The sequence below is a fragment of the Ornithodoros turicata genome, chromosome 6 (genome assembly GCF_037126465.1).
Source record: "Ornithodoros turicata isolate Travis chromosome 6, ASM3712646v1, whole genome shotgun sequence".
NCBI classification, from domain to species: domain Eukaryota; kingdom Metazoa; phylum Arthropoda; class Arachnida; order Ixodida; family Argasidae; genus Ornithodoros; species Ornithodoros turicata.
Window position 1 is genome coordinate 43,320,346 of NC_088206.1, and position 26,760 is coordinate 43,347,105.

The following is a 26,760-nucleotide window of genomic DNA, read 5'->3' on the forward strand; positions in this document are numbered from 1 at the left end:
CCTGTTCCCAGTTGTCTGCCAAGATCGTGAAGTGCTTCAAACGCTTCCGAGATCAAGGTATCTATGAGAGACATCAAGTATACTTCTAATCACCCGAAAGGTAAAGCAAGTAAGCGACAGAAGTCCAGATTGCAATTTCCGAACAGGACAGAGAACACCTGCATTCGCTGTCGACACTGCCACCGAGGCCAGAGTTGTCGTTTCGAAGACGCAACCTGCAACTACTGCAAGAAGAAAGGCTACTTGGAGCAAGTATGTTTCAAGAAATGCAAGGCTGCTATGAGAGCTTCACCACAAGGACTGGTGCATCATCTGCAACGCGAGATGCCTGAGATGGACAGTATGTATCACTTAGATCCACGGCAGTCTACCAGGAACTGGGAACCAATTAAGGTCGACGTTAACTTGACGGAGCTTCAATAACGGAAATGAAATAATGGAGGTGGATTCGGGAGCTGGGCCTTCGATCCTCAGCGAGTTCACGCACAGAAGACTATGTAGTTGTGGCGGCCTGTGGACGACGATGAAGACGTGCCTGTGCTGGAGCGTGCCACTACGCCTGGCAGCCAGTTCTACCGGCACCGTCCTAACGTGAGGCCACGACCATCTGCCCGCTGGGACATTCCATCATCGCCGGTCAGGACTGATGTAGAGGAACACCACCTTCTATACATTTGGTGACCCGAGCTACGAACACCTCAGTTCGGTGAACAATTCGTCCTTTTACCATCCCACATTTGGCAACCTTCGTGCAAGGACACATACAAAGCCGTAACTTAAGGTCCGGTGCACCGTTCTTCCGAAGAATCGCTAGGCGACGATGTCAATTCACCGCGGCTCATTCATAGCAACCCCGGACTGCTCAGCACCATGGTTCGATCATATAAACAGCTCAGTTCGCCATGGTCGCACCCTCCACGTCACGTCGCCACACGCTTCGTGATGGCACTCTTCGAGCTTCCATCAGCGGTACCTTCCCGAGCATCACGCTCCCATATCGGTCGCGGTACGTCGCTGGCGACTGCATGGCAACATCCTCATCGCCATCCTAGTCCCAAGAACCCTGCCCGCCTTGAATTCCCGCCAGGCTTCGATACAGGATGCTGGCAGCCCATCCAATGGCGGTCAAGAGGCACCGGGCCAACATTCCACCGGGGACCCGCACGGAGGCCACTGAGTTCTACTCCCGGTCTCCCCGTGCTTCGCGATGGTCCTCCCCGACACTCTCCTTGGCGACAACATTAGCTCACTGCTAACGAACCGGTCGTGGTTCTGTCGCTGCCCTCTCTGCGTCACATCGGCTTACCTGCCTGCTCTCCGCTTCGGCCCGCCCCTGGAACCCTCCTGGCCAGCTCTTGTCCGCACCATTCATCCCGCCACTTCTGCCCACTCAGCACAAGACGCAAGTCCAGCCGTCCCTGTTCTACGTGTCGCCCTTCTTTCCCCTCTTCACGTATCGACGTGGACTTCAACCGCTAGCTCAACACCGCTCCGCGTCTGAGGGAGGGGGGAGTGATGTGGCGGCCCGTGGACGACGATGAAGACGTCCCTGTGCTGGCGCACGCCACTGCGCCTGCCAGCCTCTTCGACGGGAGATTCTCACGACCCACGATTCTCACGATTCAGGACATGCTGGTATCGTCCGTACAAAGACACTAGCAAGAAGCTTTCTATGGTGGTCTGGTATTGACGCAGATATCGAGGCCATGGTGAGCCGATGTACAATATGTCAGATGACATGAAACATGCCACCATAGGACGTCACCCATCAGTGGATACCACCACAAAAGCCATGATCAAGACTTGACATGGACTATACGGGCCCTTCCAGGGCCAGACCTTCCTGGCCTTGGTGGCAAATGTCAAATGCATTTTCCCATTTTCAGAGCAGCGCGTGTAATACAAAATATGGTGTTGCACAGAATGCTAAAATTACCGCTGTCACTTCTTACCTTGCACGAGAAAGCCTGTAGTTAAAAATTCTGTGCCTAGGGTCCAGGTGCCTTCCAGAGTGTGGCTTCATGAAATGTGTGTTCAACTGGAAAGCTTCGTCTCCAACGAAGACGTGTGGCAGTACAGTGTTGCTGTTGGGAAGCGTAGCCAGTCCAGGAAGCCCCAGTGTGCCAGCTTGAACACCTTTGCCGATGAGGGAGTCTCTCAAAAAAGCACTATCCTCTGCACGGCCTGGATTACCAACATGAATGAAGGTGAACCTATACTGGCTGTCCACCAAGGCCATTAACACAACTGAGTGGGTCCCCTTATAGTGGAAAGAAGCGAAAACAAATTGCTTCAAAAATTGCACTTGTAACATGGGTCCCGTATCAGTCTTTTGGAATCTCGCTTACTAGCTACTAGCTCGCTTACCCGCTAGTTGTAGTAGATGACCAGAATCCTTTGGTGCCGTAACCTGAATGTGCCGTCAACTGCGCCAACACTATTTGGTACTGCCATCGCTTCCAGATGTTTCCAGCAATGTCAGACCACTCATGTTCTGTTGGTGGCTATAATATGTATTTTGGAATATAGTCAGCTTAGTAGTAAAACCTTCGTTTTCTGAAACCCATGGAAAACTGTACGTTCGTAACAACGGCCTTAAAGGACTCTGACCAGAAGTTCACCAAATCTTTCGTTTGCATCTATTACGAAGGTATAATAATTCTCCAAGCCACGCGCGAAATATGTTGGCTGAGCGCGGCCGCAAAGTTTGCCAAACGGGGAGCTGAAAACCAGCTTGGCTTTTCCTCAACTCGCGCAATCCGCGCCGAAATCTAGCCCCTTCGTAGTCGATAACCGCCAATTTCCGTGTGCGTGACGAAAACATGACCGGACCGGAAGTTTTGTTGTTTGTGATTTTGTGAGAGCGGCGGCATCCGGAAAGCGATCTTAAATATGGACGTCGAAACAAGAAATGGTGAGACTTCGAGCCCGGAACTTTTTTCTGACCTTTCTGCGATCGAGAAGGAAATTCTGTGTGCTGAACAGTTCGGGAGCCTCGCTTTCGAAACGTCAAGTCAAAGCTCTACGAACATCGGTCACAGATGAAGCAAACCGGATCAGTCGCCTGTCTTCGACAGACAGGTAAGCGATGAGCTTTTTAACGCACACTGTGATCGAACATGTAAACATTCTCTGAAATTTCGTGTCCTCATATTTAATGCGTGCATGCTGTTTAAGGTGCCAGTGCGGCTGGTGTATCATAATGCCAAAGGAGATCGAATGCTTGTGCTGCAAGGAGCTCGAAAGCGCAGCCGAATGACAGCAGTATGACTGCATTACAATCCACGAAGATTTCCAACTTCTATGCCTCAATACGACTGTCCTGAAGGTGGCATATTTTGAATTCCGTGGGCAACGCGAACCTATGAGCGACCATATTCACAAGTAAGTCACATGTGGCCCTGTCGAACGATGCTAAAATTTGGGCGTTCAAAATTGGTTTGGACCTGCATTAAAGTCGCTAAAAACTCCAGTACAGGGCACAGCACACAAAGGACGACACAATACAGAACTGTGAACTGGAGAAAAGCAATATAGACAATTGTGGTAATTGTCAGTGTGCTGTGTCTTGAGTCACCTTTTTATGTATTGCCCTGTGCTTTGGTTTTTAGCGAAGGCTTTTAGCGATATTGAGCGTTCTTGCTTTCTATTCAGTGAAAAGTAAAAAAAAAATGTTGGTTTCTAAAAGAATGCCGCATGTGTAGTAATATTCAGGGCGTGTGCAGATAAAGTGCAGTGCTCTCAAGTACATGTGGAAATGCCACGACACACACGCTTGTACTAGGACCGGTTACCCATTCGCCTAAACTATGTTTTATGTACATCTGCGTAGACGATACGGATATACTGCGTATCGCCAGTTTGCAAGGTGTTTTTACCACAAGCTCGGGAAAAACAATAGATTGGTTATCCCAGCCTGTGAAGTGAACAGCATCTGGCGAGCCTTCCACACAGAAACTGCCACAGGCTTCAAGTACCCAACATCCTAACTGGAGGTACCTCTTCGCAAAGCTTGTCTATCGCATTTAATTCAGCATCTGTATTTAGGATGACTTATAGCTCTAAGGATGATGCATGGTTAATGAGTTCAATATGTTGTGTTGAAACACATCACTAGTCCTTTTTAATGAGTCTTGCGATAGATGAGCACTCCTTTCGTGACATTGTGTACCGTTGCTACAATGAACAATTTCTTGAGCAAGACTGATGGAAAAAAGAAAAGCAGAGTCTGTCTTTCAAATATACATGTTCCTTGTAACTTCTGTATTTGTTAAGTGACCCGTGTAGATGTCCCCCTCATGTAATGCCCGCAAGGGCCTTTGAGGTATATTCATGAATAAATAAATATCAAAACCAGAATAAGATGTAACATCTATTGTAATACCTATCCTCTCTTTGTGTGAATGATACATAAACATTCTCAGAAGGTATGTTGTCACACTTTGCCTCATTGTGCCTAAAGCCTAATTCCCACCTCTTACATCATCTCCACACCCTCAATCTCGAAAGCTGTACAAGACTAAAGTAATCAGGTACTACATAAAAAAAGGGGGAAGGAGGAACTTAAAAGCTGACACATCTAAAATTCAAAGTAACCTTGGTGCTTTCACGGGGCTACTCATGGCTCAGTCCTGGATCAGGTTGCTTTTCTGAGCCTCAGGGATTTATTACCTTGATTGCCCTGACTGTGAGGGAATACTCATCGGCGTGGTGGCAAGTGGGCTTGCATCTGATAGTGCGGTTTGGAATAATGGGAGCAAGGAACATCTCGCTACGGTCTTAAGAAGGATATCAACATAACCTGTCAAGGAAACCATTTCATATTGCTTTCAGTAAGTACAACACTGCTCATAGAAGTTGCGACCATTCATGTTGAGAAAGCATGCTGAAGTTACTTCAGGCAGGGCATCCAGAACTGGGAGTCGGGTTCATAGAGAGCACCCTATGAGAGGAACACCGACAATGCCCAGTGAAGACACTCCAGGAATTTTGTGAAGGTTTAGGGGGTCACACTTTTTAACAGTTTTGATGGAAAGCAGGGTGTGTGTAATACTGACCTCTGGTGTACGAGTTCTTGTTATCTACAATCAGGTACCCATGTTCTAGTAATCTGGAAAAGCCTTAGATCTCTTGCAGGAAAATGCTAATGAATCTGAGTGTCTTTTGTGGAAACAGGTTATAACTGTCTTTCTATCCACCCTTCTTAGTTGCCCTAGCTAAAGCAAATGCAAAAGTAATGCTGCACACAATATCTAATGCTAGCATACTAATTGCTTTGAGTGTTCTCGGGCTTCTGAAATGGAGCTATCTCGTGCATACACTGTGCCATGTCGGCAAGAACATAAATCAGATTGCCTTTACTTTCGAAATTGGCCCTTCAGTGCTTCATGTGACTGCAAGAATGGTATCCCCTAAACAATAGGCAATAAGAATGATTTCTACACTGTAATGAGCTTTCTAAAACACCAACTTTATTTGAAAATATATTCCAAAAGCCGGGTGACGACCTCATAATGTAAGATCCTTTACTGAAAACACCGCTTAAAGGTCAGATATGCCGATTTTGAAGTGAGGCAGAACTGAGCGATACTCGCGCTGTGTGTTCATTACCGAACACTGAATATGTGTGCGAAATATCTTGCTCCAACTGTTCGTAGTTTTTTAGAAAACAGTTTTTTTAGTTCCCACGCCCAGCCGTCAGACCGTCGGCAAACCCTGCGCACGGGCGCACCGATGTCACTGCTCTCGGTTTATCTGTCTTTGGCTTGGCATGGACTCTTGGCTTGGCTGCTTGGCTTCTTTCGTTTCCTCCTCTGTGCATCGTACATAAGCCAACAGCTGTTATGTTGTTGCTAAGCCGGAAACAAAGCATGTGAATGTTTGTTTTTGGCACAGCGTCGTTTGGAAAGTGCACTTCCTTGTTCTGACCTTGCCTTTTATGGGCTGGAGCGATATGATTCGTAAATATGCCACGGCGAAGTTGTCGAAGATGCGAGAGTGCTACGCTGTTAGAACAATTCATCGGAGCATTCAAGTGTTACCTATTATAAGCTGCCAAAAGACCAAGCAGTACGAAGCTCTTGGCTGACAGTGGTGCCTGCTAATTTCCGCTGCAAGGATTTCGTTCACGAATGTTATCATAGGTTACGCGCGACTCCAGAGGCAATTTGGAATCTCGGCACGAAATCGTCTGATGAAAATCTGAGGTGTCCGACGCACAACATTTTGAACGTGCCACGGAGGATCAAGGCAAAAAACGAGAGCAAAAAATGGTAAGTCGAGGTTCAGATATAAAAAATAGCAAGCTTAATGAATCGATTGTGCAGCTGTCCTACTGCGCTTACTCTGATATAACCACGATTAACAACACAATAGTACTATTGATAATCTAACTTCTGAATTATCACAGGTGCACGCTGAAGGCGGAAATGAAGCATGATCTGGCTTGCATCTGGTCATGAAGAAATTGCTGACACGTTAGTTGCAGTCCACCTCCACCAACAGGTATGACAATGTGATGTTATAATTTGAGTATTCATCTATGTTCAACTTTTCATGTGCACTCGCATGCAGACATTTTGACACCACTTTTAAATCTGCCCTCAAAGTTACAACCTGTGCTTCCAGGGTGGAAAACAAAGATCGCCATTCCGATTAGCTGCTATCTCCCAGTTCAAGCACTTTTATGTCTGGACACTGGTTCCTGTGGACGGGGTGTTACAAGCTCCACTGTCTGATATAGAAGGTACGTTACATTAGTTCAGTTAATTTGTCTTTTGCACATTTTTGTTACTGTCAGCTAGATTACTGTTGGACATACAATCCTTTGGCACACCGAAGCTGATGTCGCCTCTGATAACATTTTAGAATTTTCAGTGTCATCAACGTCCATTGAGGAAGGTGCCTTTACTATCTGTGAATCTTCAACTGAAGAATAGTCCAGAATTCATGTTAACATTGTCTACTCTTATTAATTCACTGTCTGTTTTCTGAGAGCTAAGAAAAATGGAAACTATTTATTTGTCACAACTTCACACTGGATACTGGTGTGGTACTGGCTTGACATGTAAGCTAAAATACCTGGATTCTACAATAATTGTGTTCAACTTGGTGCATTACCGTGGGCAATGCCACATTCACTACATTTTTAGTGGGTCCGCATGTGTGTGCATACTACATACATACATGCTGTTCGATAGGCAAAAATACCTGAGCAGTGCTGTGTAGTCTTTTTACCCAAAGTCCATACTCTTACTGCAAAGTCACAGTACGTAGAACAGCAATGTGCAGGTATGCTGCGATAGAGATTCACAACAGAAAGAAGACTGTTGAGAGCATCTAAATTTGAGAGAATGAGAATGAGACGAGAAAATGAGACGAGACTTTCGTGCACAAGGCTGCTCTTGTTAATGTCTAACATGAAGTTACAAAATCCCAGAATATATAAAACATGTTGTAATGTAGAGAGCGAGGGGTGGTACAGACATAAAGATAATTATATAATCATATATAATAAAATAAAAAGGGGGTACAACTGCCCCCTCAACTCAACTCGACAACTCAATAACTCTACTTATTCTCTACCTTACAACATGTCATATATTCTGGAATTTTGTAACTTGATGTTAGACATCAAGAAGTACAGCCTTCTGTGCAAAAGTATTCTTTCTGTTGTGCACAATCATTATGCAGTAAATGCGACTATCCATTTCTTGCCATTAAACGCTTTTCCTTCCTTTCTTTCTTTTTTTCTGCAGTGATGAGCATCCATAAGGACACATGCCGGAAAGGGAGTCTCTTTGGGATGACAAACCCTCATCACCTCATGAGGATACAATGGTTGACGAATGGTTCTCAAGCACATCGAAACTTCCAACAAATAATTCATGAAAAAGCCAGTCAGTGCTAGCACCAGGAATTGAACGTGGGCCATCCTGCTACCAGTCAGAGATGTTCAGTGGTGTAGCCACGAGGGGGCTAGGGGGGGCTCAAGCCCCCCCTACCTGCCACGGACCGACCCACACAAATCGTGCAAATCCGAGAACATAATATATGGGGGGGGGGGGGGGACCAGTGTGACTATCGCGAAAGTTCTTGCAGTTCATGGCGTCTATCTAAGACGCATTCTTGAATGGTTTTCAAAGTATGAGCTTTTCAAAATACTTCCAATCTCGTGACACCACTTCATTGGTCATGACAGCCTATACATGTAATCGTACTGTGAACGTCTAAATAAACTATTTTCGTTCCCTTTTTTAATCCTCAGTTTGAAGTGTGCACAAGTATGTGTGTGTTGTCGACACAGGATCAGCGGGGGGGGGGGAGTTTTCATATCGAGCCCCCCCCCCCCCCCCCTACCTTTGAGGTCGGGCTACGCCACTGGAGATGTTACATTTCAGGCGCTCATTGACTTTTGGTGAATTACTTGTTGACTTTGTCCCAACGTTGAGCTCGCCACAGCTCACTTGCCTATCTGTTAATGTTGTGGCGTGTGTTGCATTTTTCTCTTTGTGTGTTCCAGACTCAGAACGGTTAATTTGGATCAGGTCAGGTACGTTTCATTTAGACATGGCAAACATAAAGTGGTGTTTCTCAACACAACTTAGCAGTGGCCTTCATGCATTACTGCACACAAACACAGGACACACACACACAGGACAGACACAAACACGTCCCTTTGTGTTCCCTAGTCTCGGGGTTTTACATATGCATCATCTTCACCAGCTCGCTTGCTTCCTAGCCATTTTTTCTGCACATTATGTTCACTCTACTTTTATCGTGTGCTATATAATCTTGTTCATGTTCTGTCAAACGACGTGTAATGCTATAAAAAAATTCAGAACACTGTGGGTTGAATGGTAGCGCATGAATGCAGGAAGGAAACTGTCATGTTATGGCAAGTGTTTACATATTGTGCATATAACTACCAATTTTATTGGTTAGCTTTCGCCGGCGTATCATGTCAAGCCATGTTATATTAATTTGGAACACGTTCTTCTTAGTAGCCAGAGCAGCTGATAGACAGTGAGAACATAGCCCTGTGTGTTTGTCTTTTCCACCGCAGCCCTTGGGTTTCCTCCCTGATGGCTACACATGTCAGGGATAGGTTTCAGAACCAGTAGTTCCCGCCAAGTGTGAATTGCTTTTCAGGGGATCATCACGCTGGCAGATGAAGCGTATGGTTTAAATTATTTGCAGGACAGGAATTGCGTAGCTTCACACAAATACTACTACTACGACGTAAAAGTGGTTTCAGATCTAGCTTTTTTGTGTTCCTGACATTATCGCACAAGATGTAGTATCCACTATGATCCTTTATATGGGGGGTATGTACAGTGCAATCAACAGATGCTATTTACAAATCTGTGTTTTCTACTGTGTTGAAATGGGGTAGTTTGTATCTGAGAGCCATAGTGAAACGCAGGCAGCCAAGGACAGACTTTTGATGCCCTCTAGAAACATGGCAACACATTGCAGGGACTCTGGATGGTGCCTAAATTTCCAGAAGACACAGCTCAAGGCAGCGGTTAAATAACAAGACAGTTGCATGTGTAAGCAGTCCGCTGTTGGATTTGCTTCTGTCCGAGATACGTTATCTCAAAGGGAACGCACGGACACACTCAGAATGATACTAGGACTGCCTGTGAAATAGAATGAGGAGAGGGGCCCTTTTTCTTGTCTGTTATTCTATTGGTTAAATTGTAATTTGCTTAGCAGCATATATGTGTATATTCCAGAGTCTGCTAATAAATATATCAGTTGAGAGCTAGCAGTCGCATTGTAGATGTCTCATCCTGTCCTTGGCTGCTTGTGTTTCACTATGGCCGTGCTTGCTATTGCAAAAAAAAAAGAAAAAGACAATAGAAAAACACGAAAAGAGCGACCTAAAAAGCTGCCTGTTCTAGTGCTCACATGGAGGCAATGCAATGAGGTAACATGTTCCATTCATGAACTGTGGATAGTAGTACGTATCACAACGGCAATTGATTATTCAGATTTTCTTGAAGTACTTTGTTTTTCTTAGCTTTGTTTGGACAGTCTATTATTGGAGCTTTATATGATTCCCCTCTTGAGATAGTGATGCTGCGCAGTTTGCAGTTTGTTAATTTTGAAACTCTACTGTGCTGAGGTACAAAAACCAGAATTGTCATATCTGCATTTGAGCACATAGGAATAATTTGTAAGTACTTTCCTTGTTGACATTAATATTTGCACCAGGTCACAACATTGTTGATTGATGGAAAATGTAAATAAATATATTTATTTGCTTGCCAAACAATGCACAAATGTCTTCTTTTCTAGTGAGATACTCCCTGTTCACCAGATATAAATGTGGAAAAGTTAAAGGGGCACAATGATGGTAGAGTCTAGCGTTGCTTTTTGCCACTTCACATATATTCACTGCTATTCGTGTGCACATGTAGGAATAGGAAGGTAGAGCATGCGCATAAAACATTTTGTATGCAGCCACACATATAGTTCAGAAGATTAATTGGATGATATCCAAGCATATATAATTGTGCTTCATGTGCAATGAGTATGCTAACGGATTGCTTCCATGAAGCCTTTTTATTTATTTTTTATAAATTCTTTTTATAAATGTTTATTTTTATTTTATATAAATTTCATATTACATATTGTATACTTATATTTTTATAAATTTTATAAATTAAAAACCCAAGTTACACGGCCCCTGTAAGAGTGCCCTTTGCAAATGGTTTGGTAACGTGTCTCTAACTGTAGATCTAAGAGGCAATCGAGAATGCTGCAGACAAGGTTGCAACTTACATATTCCTTATCATGTCCTACATACAAAGTGATTTGTACAATAATTCCTGAGCACGGAATTAATTCCGAGGCTGGCCAGTGATGTCACCCAGGACGACAAGTCACATAATTGCCTCTAACACTTTTACACCCCATGGGCTGAGTTGTGAATTGAAAGAGCACTCTACAGAAGGATAAGGTGCACCTGATTTCTAGGATCTATGCTATGCCCTAACTCTTCAGACACCACATTTCTAAAAACACCATTTCTAAGTGGCAATATGTGCTCTGGTACTTCTTTTGCGTCTGCATAGTGTGCAACCACATGGCTACTGGAGCTTTCGTGTGCATGTTTTTGTGCGACGGTGCTCATTACAAACAATATCCAGATGTTAGACATAAAATGCAGTAGTTTGTAGCGTGCCACACAATGCAGCGTGACATGGGAGTGTGTGATTCAAAGAAAGCTTCTGGAAAATGCACAGAATCCCACAAAAAGTTTAAAATGCGATGTGTATTTCGTTTTACGTCACTCGTCGTTACATACCATCGTCGACGCTGTTGCACATTGATAAATCGTACGTAAAACTTGTCCCATAGCAGTACGCGGTTTCTCAAATACATAACACAATTTTTTCCTGCAGGAATAAAACGCTGTCGGCATTTTCATGCTAACACGGCTGTCTAAACGTCAGTCTCTACAATGGGCGAGTGCTGTAAAGGGGCTAACGCATACGCGACTTGATGCAAATTGTACATGCTCACAAAACACAAACGACGAATTCCAGTCACAACATTGCACAGAGGTTGGTTGCCGAATGAGTTCGCAGCCGCTGCACTGTTTACTTATCGCGGAACGGTGGAACCCGGCTGTCCGCCATCTTCAAGCACAGATACGTGAAGCCACGAGAAGCCGTAGCTGGAATCCACTGACAAGTACGAAGGCGCGTACACGTCACAATGCCCGTTCGGGTGCATCTACGTCATAAAAATGGCTGCGCCCATGTGTGTTTCGGAATGAATTATCTATTTTTTTGACATAGTACTGTACCGAACTGAGAGAATGAAGGTGCATTTTGGGGAGAGTTGGATGTGGGCTTTCAAAATATCACAACCGTTTCGACTATTTGGGATATCGGCACAGCTGACCTTTAACGCTTTCACTTCTATCATTTCTGGGCCGGCGGACGTTCTTGGCCTAATGTTGCCCGACCGTCAAATGACTAATTACCTAAAAATCGTTAATTAACTTTTTACTTATAAAAGCTACAAAGTTTTCCCAATGAGAACATCTATTCCTTCGGTGACCTGATATCGTTGCCGTTTTCAGAACAAAAATCTGTTCGATAGATCGTCCGCAAAAAATTCGTGAAGGGACACCATTTTTTTCTTTATTTTGTTCATTGCGCATCTTCGGATACCCGTCTTTCCTTTGCCCCTAATGTGAGAGGGTGAAAGAGCACACTGTCGCCTCTTGCGTCCTGGAAAAAGATTAACAGAAAATGCAACACAAGATAAGGGCAGTTCCGATGGCGTCACCCGATACATGTGTTTTTGTTTTGTTTCCGTAAGTTAAAGCTCATCTTCGACACATGAGGCGGCACTGTGGCGGCATCTTCCACGCATGAGGCTCCTTCACCATCTCACATAGGGGGTGAAGGAAAGATGCGTCTCCGAAGATGCGCAATGAACAAAATAAAGAAAAAAAATTGTGTTCCTTCACGATTTTTTTGCGGAAGATCTATCGAACCGATTTTGTTCTGAAAACGGCTACGATATCAGGTCAGCGAAAGCGACAGGTGTTCTCATTTGGACAACTTCGTAGCTTTTATAATTAAAAAGTTAATTAACGCTTTTTTTGGTAATTAGTCATTTGATGGTCGAGCAACATATAGCCAAGAACGTCCGCCGGCCCTGAGATGATAGAAGTGAAAACAGCATGTCTATAGCCATTAATGTTTTTTTATGAAAAATCTGTATCGCCTAAAAAAGACACCCTGTACGTATGAGCGAAAAAAATCCGAGGTCGACAGGACCACCCTGCCCGAATCTGCTTGAAATCACCTTTTATTAATTAATATATAATCAAAGTAAGTGAAGTAATGTCAATTAACTGAATTAACGTAATTACTTAGTTGATTATTTCAACCCTGCACCAACATTACTTCACATTTCTTAAAGGAACTGCAAACTGAAATATAACCACAGTGTTTCAAGGTACTACCATCATGTAGAACTTGGCTGTGTGATCACATACAGAAATCATCACCTCTCAGGTCTCCATACTTATCGCACTAATTAATTTTGAACACTTTCAGAAACTGAGAGGTGACGACCTTGAACGCTCGCAAAGAACAAAGTTGGAGTCGGACCCGGATTTCCGGACAGACACCACGTGATATTGAAGTACAACGCAACGCATTTGAGACAAGTTACTAATTACCATTACACTTTTTTCGGATAACAAAGATAATTCTTCAGAAGTTCGGTTTAAACTGTTAACTGTTGCAACCCAGAATCAACAGTACAGCAGTTGCTAACTGTTGTATGTTGGGGGAGTGCAAATTACGGTTTAGATTGATTGCGTCATTTTTTGAAATCTTGGATTCAGTTTGATCAAAAGTGTTGAAAGTGCGACGTTGATGTGTGCGCTGTCTCCTCCATTGTCAAGTCAAGTAAAGTAATGTTGTAATATCCGAGATGTATGACTGCGAGGTGATCTGTGTCATCTGTTGGCCTTTCTCCTTCTCCTCATCTCTGTGTCGTCTGTTCGCTGTATCGCTGCTGTTCGCAAAATCTCGCATCCAAGTGATTTAAACGAATGTGTGGTTGGCGTTCTTATTTTCCGGAATACACAAATCAAGGAATACCCCTTTGCAATAAAATGCTTACTGCACTCGCGAGAAACGCACTATCTCGTCTGATGTATGGTCTAGTTCCTTGCGTTCTCAATAGATGGTGCGCGAGTCGCCTCAGGGTTGGGGCGATTCTGGAGTCCGCAAGCTTGCTTTGCGTAGCAATCTTTGAAATTCGATTGCTGAAAAACATACTCAATATACAGCAGAACTATTACGTATCTGACACGTCCAAGAAAACCATACTGTTTCTACGGGTTTGCCGTTCACTTTACAGTTCCTGTAAGTATCACCTAAACTAAACTATCACCTAAACTATCGCAAACACATAAGTGTTACGTAAAAGAGTGAAGTCTAGAGTGCCTATTTCTCCATTTTTTTCTTTTCTTATCAACTCAACTCAGAACAGTCAAATGCACTTGCGGGCCCAGCAAACGCCTTGCGTGGACGAACAGGAATTTCTTTTAATTTGTAGGGATTGTCACATTGGCAGCGCTGAACGACGAGAGAGGCGGTCGCGGGGGGGACTGGGTGGGGGATAATCTGAACTCGGTCTATTGAAACAGCACATGGGACGAATTATCTTGTTGTTGCTGGTAAGCTATCTGGCAGTTCTCTTGGCTGGGTGACACGGGTTCGTGTTCATCTTGTGTTCTGTTGCGAGACTGTCGTATGTAAGACGCGGACAACTTGCGTGTATACTGTATACATACGGGTTGATGTGTCGTCATGCGCCTACGTAAGCATCGAAGGTCATTGGATACTGGTAACTGCCGCACCTATAAGCTTACTCTCAGGGACCTTTTTATTTCTTTACAGACACTTTAGCACAGTCACCACGAGATTGTCGAGACGGTTTATGTACCGAACGCTGGTAACAACGTGCATCAGATTGCCCTCGTATCCCTGTCTAACCAGCAAGTCGCCTCTCTGGATGCCATTTGAGTCGCGGGTGTGGGAATTCTTCTGCGGCTGCATGCTTTGGGTCTTTGTGCTTATAAGACTTGATTATAAACAGGAGTATTTATTTGCTTGTACAGCATGTATACTGTGCCGCGTGTCCTTCGTTCCTTCTTTTCCCATCATCATCAACTGTTTCCAAAGGAACCAAGTCCTCCAGAACTACCCTCGTTGACCTTTATCAACCTCAGACGAACATACACTGACAGAGTCCACAGGAACGCCGTCTGGCATCCATGCACTCTGCCTGTCTGGCCATTGCACCCGCCTACTGCTCAAGTGCGAGCACATGGCGGAATATGGGCGGGATCTGTACCAAAATCAGTAAATGAAAGTGGCCACATCCCTCTTATCTCCCTTTCTCTGATCCTGCAGCCCAGGATTACATAATGCAGAACACGCAATAAACAGCAGATACCACGCTAAGACGAGCGTCTTAGTGTGCTATCTGCTGTTTATTGTGTGTTTGTTAGTCTGCCGTCTAGGCACGCACAATATAGTCTAGAAACGCACAATATATATAAAAAATGCTTACTTGGATTGTGAATATGAGGTTGCGGTAAGTTCCAATCCCACAAGTGTAATATTTCTGTAAAAAAGCTTTCGTATGTTTAACCAAGCGGACATTAAACAACACTTACTCATTGCTTCACGAGCAACAACCTCGTTACCTGCGAAGAGACGGGTAGTTCGGTCGACATGCTACGACCCTATAGGCTGGCGATAACTGAGGGATGCCTGTACTAAGACTCACGTCCGTAAATCTGCTAGGGAGATCGCCGTTCAATGAAACATCGGACGTCAGACCACTACGAAGGCAGCCCTTGTCGCACATTGCGTCGGATGACCAACAAGTGTAGAGCTCCTGACCAAAATTTGCAGAACACGCGAGCGGCGTACTCTAGTGGCGGGTGGAAGTGGGCTCGTTCACTCGTTCAGAAGGGTGGGATAGATGAAAAATGGAACTCACTGAAAAGGTTAGCAAGCTGTAGGACTCGAACCCACATCTTCTGGATTACCGGTCCAGGACTCCACCAATTGAGCTAAGCTAACACACCTCCCCAGCGACTTCCAAGGGCGCGTCATCGGAAAGGACAAACTAGCCACTATCTCTCACTCATCCCCTTTTCACTCTTACGTTTTTTTGTCACTCATACACACATTCATACGACGGGATCGACGCAAGCGGCAGAGCCCAGAGTGGTAGAGCCCTGGACCGGTAATCCAGAAAATGTGGGTTCGAGTCTGTAGCCGTAGCCGCAGTGAAGACGACGACACATTGTACTAGGTACTCGCGGTGAATAAATCGTGCAGTAGGCCAGTTGTCCATCTACTGCAACAGAACGGACACCAGCCTCTCTGCCTCTCTCTCTGTCTCTCCAAAGTGGTGACCTGGACGTCTCAACGATAACGAAGTGAACGGGAGGCCCTGCACCGGCACAGTGGGCCACTTCGCCATCTGTCTGCCGCCTTTCATTCGTTCACGGCCAGATATATGGTTCCGGCAGGCGGAATCGCTATTCACTCTGGGCAACATCACTTCCCAGTCCACGAAATATCACCACGTTTTATCCGTCCTTTCCGGGGACACTCTTCTAGAGGTCACGGATAATATCAGCTCGCCATCATCTGAGAATCCATACAATGCCGTCAAGTCCGCCGTTGTCGGAAGTTCAACGCTTGCAGGAGCTCATCTCCAAAGAGCCCTTGGCCGAACGCATGCCATCCCAACTATGGCGCCATATGCAGCATGTCCTTGGCAGTGCATTGTTCGACGGTAAGTTTCTCCGCGAGCTGTTCTTGTCCAGGCTTCCCCATGCAGTCCAGCTAGCACTTTCTATGACGGACGACACAGACATAACGGCGCTCGCGGCACGCGCGGACAAGGCCATGGATCACATGGAGTAGCATGGAGCACACAAGGCACTGGAGAGAAGACTTGCTCGATCCACGCAACCTCTTCTCGCCCGCAGGAAGTATCAACGTTGTCGTCGGCCAGTTCCAACCTCGCCTCCTTACGAGAGGAAATGCGCCGTATCGCAGATATTCTCGAAAGCTCCACCCTCCGCACTCGTCACGGCTCCGGCGCGAGCTCCGCTGGTTTCTCAGGCGCTTTGGCCGAAGTACGCGCCGCTGCGACTCGCCTTGTGGCTGTCAGGGAAACTCAGCAGGGGACGACTAGCGGCGACCAGGACTTCCCACCATACACGACAAGGTCGCCTGTTCTTCGTAAAAAATAGATGTGGGAAGCAGAACTTCCTGGTAGACACCGCTGCGGAGGTCAGTGTCCTACCAGCCACCGCCCAGGACAGAACACGTCCTGCATTGATGTACTTAACAGCAGTAAACGGCTCACGAATTCCTGTGTACTACCGCCGTTCGTTAACTCTGGACTTCGGCTTATGGCAAGTTTTTCACTGGATCTTTCTGGTCGCTGACACCAAGCACTGTATCCTCCGCAGTGACTTCCCAGGTCACTATAACATTCTCGTAGATGTCGCGAAGCAGATGCTTATGAATCATCTCACTGGTCTCGTCAGTCAGCGGCGTATTAACGCGCGTGGCATCAGTTGGTTTCTCAATCATTCGTCCTCAAGACAGCTCGTTCGCCGACCTGGAACGCCGGTTTCCTTCCCTAACGGCTCCCTGCGACTGGACGAATCTAGTGAAGCATTCAGTGGTTCACCACATCGTCACGCGCGGATAACCGGTATTCGCCAAGGCCCGTCGTTTAACCCCGGAGAAGCTTGTCATAGCACTTCAAGAGTTCGAGCATATGCTCGCCGTCGGCATCGTCCCACCGCCGTCCAGCAGCTGGTCGCCACTCCACATGGTCCCCCAAAAGACCGGGCACTGGAGACCTTGTGGCGACTACCGCGCATTAAACTTGCTAGCCATCCCTGATCGCTATCCGCTACCCAATATCTCCGATTTCATTGCGGGACTTTCGGGAGCAACCATTTTCTCAAAGATAGGCCTAATGAAAGCCTATCACCAGGTACCCATGGCGGAGGAAGACATCCCGAAAACGGCGATCGCGACACCCTTTGGCCTATTCGAGTTTCTTCTTCCAATTCTTATTCCAGGGACTCGTCGAACATGGTTTGCTGATTAACGCTGACAAATACGAGTTTGGTGTTTCCTCTCTGGAGTTCCTCGGACACCGGGTCGACGCGCAAGGCATTACCCCACTTACCAGCAAAGTCGAGACAATCCAGAACTTCCCCCGACAAGTCTCCATCGCTCAGCTCCGGCGCTTCTTGGGCATTGTCAATTTCTACAGACGTTTTCTTCCGCATTGCGCCGCAAACCTACGACCTCTCGAATCGCTCCTCATGTCAACGAGACCCGGATCCAATTCCCTAGCTTGGACCCCAGAAGCACTTCAGGCTTTCCACGAAGCGAAGCAGGCCCTTGTTGACACATCCATGTTATTTCACCCTATCAATGGTTCCCCAACCTCGCTGATGATAGACGCGTCGAACCATAGAATGGGCGCGGTATTACAACAGCGTGTCGACAACCCATATGGAAACCCATTGCCTTTTTCTCCAAGAAGTTCTCACGCACAGAAGAAAAATACAGCACATTTGGACGTGAGCTCCTCGCAGCATTCATGGCCGTCAGGCACTTCCGATATTACCTCGAAGATCTGTCCTTCATCCTTTTCGCAGACCATAAGCCTTTGGTCCACGCCTATCGTTCAGGCAGCCCCCGACACTCCCCCAGGTAGGTCCAGCATCTCGCTTATTTGACGGAGTTCAACGCCCAGCTCGAGCATATCAAAGGTGCCGACAACGTGACTGCCGACGCCCTTAGCCGACTTTCCACTTTGGAGCACGTCCCAATTAACCTCGCAGATATTGCCCGCCACCAGCAGTCCGACCCCGAGCTGCAGCACCTCCTGTCCTACCGTTGCCTCTCAGCTCATCACGGACCGCGGCAGACAGTTTGAATCCCGGCCCTTCAATGCGCTGACGCAGCTGCTCGGTACGAACCGTTGACGAACCACGGCATATCATCCGTGTTCCAACAGGATCGTTGAGCCTTTCCATCGTCACCTTAAAGCCGCAATAATGCACATGAGAAGCCATCCAGATTGCGCGATCGTCTCCCGCTAACATTCCTGGGGCTCCGAACTGCTTGGAAGGAGCACCAACCTCCGCCTACCTGCCCCGTTCTTTGAGCCTCTTTCCACCCCTTCCATGGCCCCTTCCGACAACGTCGATCACCTGCGCTAGCACTTCACTCGCATCACGCTCACCCATACCAGAGCACGGCAGTCGCGCACTCCATCCATCTCACCACATCTTTCAACCGCCACCCAAGTCTTTCTGAGAACCAATTTTCTGCAGAAGTCGCTCCAGCCTCCCTACTCTGGCCCCTTCCCCGTCTTGGAACGCCATCCGAAGTTTCTCGTCATAGACTACAACGGACATCGAGAAACAGTTTCGATCGATCGATTGAAGCCCGCCTTAACCGGAGCAGATCATCCGCCTGACCATAATCCCCCAAGTCACGCCAGGGTCTGCGAACACGACGTCCCCGTTAAGCCCCCCAAGCGGGTCCCCTGCATCGATCCTCTTGTTTCCGACGGGGGGGAGGGGTGACACCTGGTACTAGGTGCTCTACATCTACTGCAACCAGAACGGACACCACGCTGCTCTGCCTCTCTCTCTCTCTCCCCAAAAGTCCTACAGCTGGCTAACTTATTCAGTGATTTCCATCTTTCATCTTTAATTTCTTAGGCATTTGAGGTCTTGTATGTACTTGTCCTTTCTATATGTGTTTCATTCTCAGAACATCAAATGTATCATGATGGAATAGAGTCACTCTAGGGGGGCGAGACCGCTGGTCATCTTTAGTCACATTGGCGAACACAATCAAGCGATACCGCAACTGTCGCGGCGTTTTTGCTACCAGCACACTCTTCGACTCATCTGGACGAGTGAACGAGAACGCTTCCACACACCGAGAGAGTGTCGCGCTGAACGCTGGAGGTCCCTGACAGGGGACCAAGAAGTGACCTCGCCCCCAGGCACATCCTCCTATGCTCTTCCCTCATTATTGGAGGCCCGGAGAGCGAGGGTCACTGCGAGGTGTGACAGGAAGAGAGTGGTTGACGACGGGACACTCGTGTTTCGGACGGTGATCAGTGCGAAAGTGTTGGAGAGACGTCCAGGGACGTCCCCAGAGAGAGACGTCCCCAGACGTCCTGTCTTGGGTTGCCAGCAGGGAACGAACTTTCCCCTTATGGCCCACACTCGGGGGATAGGAGGAGCAAATCCCACAAAGCATGCCGCTCATTTGCTCGGTAAACTTTTGTCGGGATCTGTAGATGCTTATGTGAAGTTAACTGTGTGTCAGGAAGAAAAGCGTAGGTAAGGGGCTTATCCACACTCAATATCTTAGCATCTAGATAGCCCGGTCTGACCGACCGCGGGCTGTTGCACCATGCTGACGGCAGGGCCAGAGTGCTCCATGAACAACGTCTAAAGCCATGGGTCTATGGCGAGTAACCTACGCTCTACAAGCTGGTTGTAGGGAACGTACAATGTCAGTATTGCTTCTCTGTCACACACTACGTATACAGAATCACGTATGTCAACTTTTAGGTGGCACATACTTTCTAAATAGCATCACAGATGATGTGCATGCGGTGGCAAAGAACGCACAGAAACAGGGACGGACACGAACAGCGGTCCGTCCCTGTTTTAAAGAGTGCTTTATAATGTTCATTGCTAACCAACACGCTCTTCACCTTTTGCATGATTATCACTTGTGGTCCAATGCCTACAAGTCATAGGAGAGCTATTTTCAGCTAGATAATGATCTACGGTACAATGCCAATACCAATACCATAAGTGTAGCTTCCTACGCGCTACGGACTCAGAAGTAGCCACACGTTAGTACCGCAGAACAGTTTTGGGGCGAAATGCACTTTTTTTTTCATCGGCATTGCAAAATAAATACATCATGTGGTCTTTTGTCTTCATGCGAATTTTAAGCGTGCATATAGCCGTCTCGCTCAGACAGCAAAATATCACGTATATACCAGATGTTACGTTGGTATCTATTAAAGTGAGCGGCGTATTTCTCGTTTTTTTTTCGTGTCACATGACATATTATAAATCTTCATTCAATGCTGTGTGTGGTGGTTGTCTGTCTACTCGTATGTCGTGTTGGGTATGCGCTGAGTGTTTCACCGCTTTTAGAATTATAAGTCTTACCTCGTTCAAGTTCCCAACAGAGAAGAGTACTTTTGGTACGCAGTTCGCAATTTCGTTCTTGAACTTCTCCACGTCCTTAAAAAAAGAGCAAATTTTGACATCAACTGAGATAAGCACACTGGACCTCACATCACTTCTGGCTAGTGTACCACAGTTTCTATGGAGAGGCAATAGCAGGACAGTAGCAGACGTCACAGAGGCATGGTTGTGCAGAAGCAGTGCTAGTGGTTGTTGTCTTCTCGAAAAAAGAGTTCGGCAACTCAGCGTAGAATAACTTTGAAACAACCGTCCCCGCGAAGTACCACACTCAACTTCAACTTTTAGCTAATCTTCTCCCCCTTTCAATAATCTCTACCGTTTGATACCAGTTATTTACTCGAGTACAAAGTCCTTCAACTAACGAGGTGCCTGTCTGGAACGTGTCCTTCTCGACTGTACATCCGCTGCAGAAAGTCAATGATGATCTTGGTCGTTGCTGTGCTGACAAAGGTTACTACAAATGTTACTACAAATGCTATCGCAAAACGCGAGCTTTGGGGTTCTCTTTCAAAAGCCTACTATTTCGATACGAAGTTTCTGCCAAGGCTTGTCAGGAAACGGGACTGGCGAAACGAAGCGCCAGGCCCTCAAAAATTATTTGTCCATGCTTTTCCACCAATACAGTTCTCGGATGCACTTTTCTGTCCGTACTATTCCTGGATGTGCCTCGTGCGTGTTCGAAATGACAACTCCGACGTACTCTTAAGGTGTTGCTACTCTATTTCGTCGCATAAGGGGCTCATTCACTATAAAAACCTCTACCTCAATTTGGAAGAAAGCCGTACGATTCATTGACATCATTTTTTGTGTGGCAGAAGAGAGCTCTTCACTGTCTGAAGGAGCGCATTTCAATTGTTCATATTCTTAGGCACCCTGAGGTAGAGCCCTACACGGGCCCCGGCCGTGCATCTTATTGGCTGTGTGCTCCGGGCCGGGCCGGGCCCCGGATGACACAAGACGCCGGCAGCGCGGGCCGGGCCGGCCGACAAACATGTTTCCGAGTGTCAGGCTCGGCCGGGTCACGCAGCTAATTCCACACAATGGAGAACTATTAGTTCATATCATGACGTGCTTGCATCATTCGTGGGCATATATTTGCAAAAACAAGCAAAGGACACTGCATATTATGCGTATGATTCAACACTCCAGCTCCACAGCCCGCTCATTATCAAAGCCACTTCACATTGCTCCTGACTCCTCACGTATTTCACAATCACGTTCTCTTCATCTTTCTTGACACCACAGAACTTCGATCCATATTGTGAAGGGGCTCATTATTTCATTCCCTCATCACCAGCATCATCACCAGTAATGGGGTTGAGTATCGCCCCTTTCGATACAACTCCCCATTCATAATCCCGTAACAAAGTTGTTGTTGTTTGCTCTTACTCCCGCGCCTCTACACTTCATAGGTACAGCTCCGGTCAACCTTAATAATAACACTGAAAAAAATTCGGTCTCATTTCCCAGCACGATAACAGCCACCCTTGGAGCGATGGGGGAACATTAAGTGAACAAAGTCCTTGCGTTAAACTAACATAATAATTTTGTCCAACTAAGATTTCCTCATGACCCCAAGGATTGCTGCAATCGCGCTCAGGAGCGAGGCCACAATTTTTTCAGTGTTATTATTAAGGTTGACCGGAGCTGTACAAAAAACCATGCAGTTATTAGCAGATAATATTTTACTGCACCAAAAAGTGCTGGGAAATGGCGTACAGATAGCATACCATTGAAATCCATTGCAAAAGCCTATCGCCAATTTCTAAAGAAGAAAGCGGCCACGTGGTAGATAGAGGTATCCCAGAGTCCCATGCGCAGGCCGACACGTTGCTCACCGTTGAAAAGAGGGCGAGAGGCCGCTCCTGTGTTTCCTTCCTCCATGCACTGGGTCTGGACCACGCGCCAATACTCTGTAAACTATTAAAATTTACGTCGCATTCACACTGCGACGCTGAATCAATGCAATCAGCCGAGGCAACGACGCAAAGTGTAGCTGTCGTGTAGCACTTTTTTTCTCTCTTTTCCTTCTCTTTTTTTTTTTTTTTTTACACCTCGAGTCACAAAAATGTACAGGGATGTCGTGAACCTTGGGACGTGAGGCCGTAGAGGGTGCATGGACTCACCACAATCAATCACAATCAATTTGTCCGCTCTATGAATTCGGCAAGATTCTGAGAGATGTAGGGAGCTGGTGCGCGGCAGTCGGGTGGGAAGGTATAGGCATTTGTACCGTCTGCAGAACTGATTACCGCATCATATTTTTTTTGTTCAGTTCCGGTTCGTTCAAGGGGAGAGAAAAAATGTTTACGGTTCGGTTCGGGTTCGGTTCGGCAAAAAATAACGTTTTTTTTGCGGTTTTCGGTTACGGTTCCGTTACGGTTTCGACCCCTGCTATGGTGACAACCACGTCGAGTTGAGTGTCAAACGGATGCAATATTTTAGCTGTTGCTGCAAGACATCGCTTTAGTCCTTTGAATGCCGAATCTACTTCATCTGTCCGACTGCAGGTTACGCCTTGTCGGATAAGCTTCTGCAACGGCTGCACGACATGCGCAAAACGTGGTAGTACAAATCTGCGTTGTAACCAGTAGGACCCAAAAATTCCCCTTCGCATCCGATGAAGTCGGTGTATTTGAAATGACATTTGTAATATTCGACTGTAGTGGAAAAATTCCATCCGGTTTCCAGATATCACCGAGGAACGACATTTCTTCTTTATCGAAAATACACTGGTCATTCAGTGTGAGCCTAGCATCCGACAACTTCTGTAGGACTGCTCATGGGTTTCTACAGTGTTCTTCCTCGCTTCTGCCAAATACAACGATGTCATTGAGGTACGTAACAACTCCTTCCCTTGAAAAGGTAGCCCATTAATTTTTGAAACATCTATGGGGGAGACGCAAGTTCAAAACATACACTCCGGAAACGAAATAGTCCATGATTAGTAACGTCGTCCTGCGCATCAGTGCCGGGCTCTTCGCTCCCTTTTATGCTTTTCTTTCTATTATTTCTTTCTTTTTTTTCTTTCATGCAATCATCTGGGCTCCTCGAAGAGCTCTAAACGGAACTGCGACCTGTCGTCGCTTCGCGTTCACCATAATTCATCCTCTCATATTAACCTCTGTAAAGTGGGGTAGGGCCCTGTGGCTACCACGGGGAAACATCCGATGTCATCATCACTTCTCCTTCATTTATTGTTGTTGTTATCATTCTGTGACGGCTGGTGGAACAAAATTCCACCTGGTGGTAAGCAGAAGCAAGATGTACTTTACGAAGTGTCTTGCTCCCGATAATGAATGGCAGAGTTCTTCAATGGAAGGTAATGGATATGCGTCCGTCAGTATAGCCTTGTTTACGAAACGTAAATCCACACGGAGTCTGATTCCCCCATTCTTTTTCTGCACGACTACAATTGGATATGTTCATTCTGATGCAGCGACAGGCTCTATGATTCCCTCCTGCTGGAACCGTTACGACTCCTGCGAAACCTTCTCTCGCAAAGTGGAAGACGTCGAAGGTTTGTGGCTGTCGGCGTGACATTTTGTTTGAGTACGATCTTGCGCTGTAGTCCATCTGCCAGTTCCAACCCTCCCTTGAAAAAAGACAGAACTCCTTCCGAATTTCTTGATGAAATGTTATTTCATACCCATGAATATCAGCACAGCGCAAGGTCTTACCTTCAAATCATATATTCAGTTTCGATACAGAAGTCTGGGGAGCGCTTATATCAAGACAAAGGGGGAACAAAAAGATATAGAAGACGCTAAAAGAAGTTACGCGAAGCAAGGTGAGAGTCCAGACGCACTGTGTGTTGTGCCTCACTCCCCGTCTCAGTTATCGTCGCTTCGTAGTCATGCATGAACTTGTCAGCGCCCATCTGATCCTACGTTGTCAGACGATAGGTGTAACGCATATTATGCGTCATGGCGCTTAAGAAATATCGTGTTTTTATACTACAAGGCAAATTTTAGGTGCAAAAGTGTACAAATATCTCGCTCCCAGAAGTAGTTAAAGTAAAACAGGCTGCTACTTGACGAAGAAAGCCATGCGGGAGGGTTCACGTAAGATGCACCGTCTGAGCGAAGGCAGATCTTGGCGCAAACATGCACAAGTCAAGATGCGACTTCAAATCAGGTCACATCTCTGAATTCAGGGGTGAAGTTTAGGAATGCAAAGTTGTACAGTGGATCCCTGTAGACGTTGACACAATGGGGTGCAAGGCACTGGAATTTTGACTCTCGACATTGGACACTGGATTCTCGATTTTTTTTTGTTCGTTTGTTGCTCTCCGTAAGACTTGATTCTAAGATGATACTTTTTAAATGTGTTGTAAAATGATGTTTTGGCAGATTGAAATGTGAAGTGACTGGGGTGGGCCGTTGGTGGGCAATATCTCCTTAATGGCAGTACAACCTCTCGCGCATGGAATTTGACGTGTCTCCGATGTACTATACGTTGTATTTGGTAGAAAAAATAGTGTTACAAACATTATATGAATTGCAATTAATGGGGCGTTTGATTTTGAATGTGAAATTATTGGTGTAGCTCTGGACTTGTGTACATGTAAGAATAAATTTACAACATGGAAAGTAATTGTTCTGGAGCCAGTATGGTCGAATTGGTAAAGGCGCTCGACCGGTAGTCGAGATAGGACTGGTTCAAATCCCGCCGCTGTGACTCTTTCGTACGACTGCCATATTTCAACTGCAAATTTACAAGCGTGCTTTGCCGCAGAGGGTGCAGCCCGGCAGTTGTTGGTGAACCTCAGATGACGTAAGTAGATTTCGCAAGTTGTTATGTCGTTTGAGCGCAGCTGTCAGTGGTTACTGAAAGATTGCTCGTAATTTGGTGTCGGCATGAATGATGTTGATATGGCGGCGTAGGATGGATATGCAGTTGACCAGTGTGGATGGATAGCCACAGTTCTGGAAGTTCATTGCCATATCACTTGTCACACCAAATGCGCTTCACGGCCAAAAACTGTCCACAGAAAATACTCTGCTTTTGTTTGCATGCATGAAAGCTATCAAAATGAAGGTATTGGCGGTAATGATGCAAAACTATCGATAATACTATCGATAGTTGTACGAGTATCGAACTTTCGAGAGAAAGCAAACTATCAATAGACCATCGATAGTACTATCAATAGTCGATTGTCGGTAGTAAGAAAACTAACGATAGTACTATCGACAGTCAGTTATCGGAAAACTATCGAGGAGCAGATCGAAATAGAAAATTCACCGTACTCTTTGGCGCATACGAAATGCGACAGCATTGCGGCAGACGGACGTTGGTCCTGGCGCCGTCGATGTGCGTTATATGCGTGCGGCGGAATGGCAAGCCCGGCCCTAGACTGGTATGGGCCTCTTGCGTAGACACGGATTTCGCCTGCAAGCGTGTTCACTTCATTTTGAAGTCACTGCAGTGTCTGAACATTTGACCAACTGTAATGGCGGCACGCTTTGTCGCACGTCTCTTTCTAGAATACACAAAGTGCAGAAATAGAAGACACAAGTTAGAGAACTCTCACCAACTTCTTCACCAACTAACCCCCCACACTTTCACCTTTAAGCCTCATTCATAGCACTATGGGCCGCACGTCGCTTGCTTTCCACATTTTCGGTCACTGCGAAGCAACTGTGGTTATGAGCGGCGTACATATGTGGACAGTTGGAGAAAGGACAGCAGGAAGGAGTGGAGGGCAGGGGAATTAGTATCCGTCCTGGGCCGACTTCAGGGGGAACTGTGCCGATATTCGTCTGGAAGGTGTTCGGAAAAACCCCAGACAGCATAGCCGGTGGTAGGATTCGAACCTATCACCTCCCTGTCTTCAGCACGAGTTAGAGATAAGAGGGCTATCAGCTACCGTGGCATAGTGGTTAGGATAATCGCTTTCCATACTGGTT

The 26,760-nt window shown here is 46.3% G+C and overlaps 1 protein-coding gene and 1 long non-coding RNA gene across 2 annotated transcripts in view; one reads left to right on the forward strand and one right to left on the reverse strand.

Annotated features, from left to right (window-relative positions):
* The window catches only part of LOC135397931 (uncharacterized), a 265,815-nt gene that overhangs the window by 136,412 nt on the left and 102,643 nt on the right, over nt 1-26,760 (reverse strand). Inside the window, exons 4-5 of the mRNA XM_064629423.1 lie at nt 20,813-20,887; nt 15,118-15,171 (exon numbers count right to left, since the gene is read on the reverse strand). Coding sequence (XP_064485493.1) covers nt 15,118-15,171; nt 20,813-20,887 — 129 coding nt within the window. The remainder of the gene's footprint in view (nt 1-15,117; nt 15,172-20,812; nt 20,888-26,760) is intronic.
* On the forward strand, nt 6,222-6,663 carry LOC135397930 (uncharacterized). Its single transcript, XR_010423890.1, has 3 exons — nt 6,222-6,272; nt 6,410-6,504; nt 6,628-6,663. It is a non-coding gene; the product is annotated as an uncharacterized LOC135397930 (long non-coding RNA).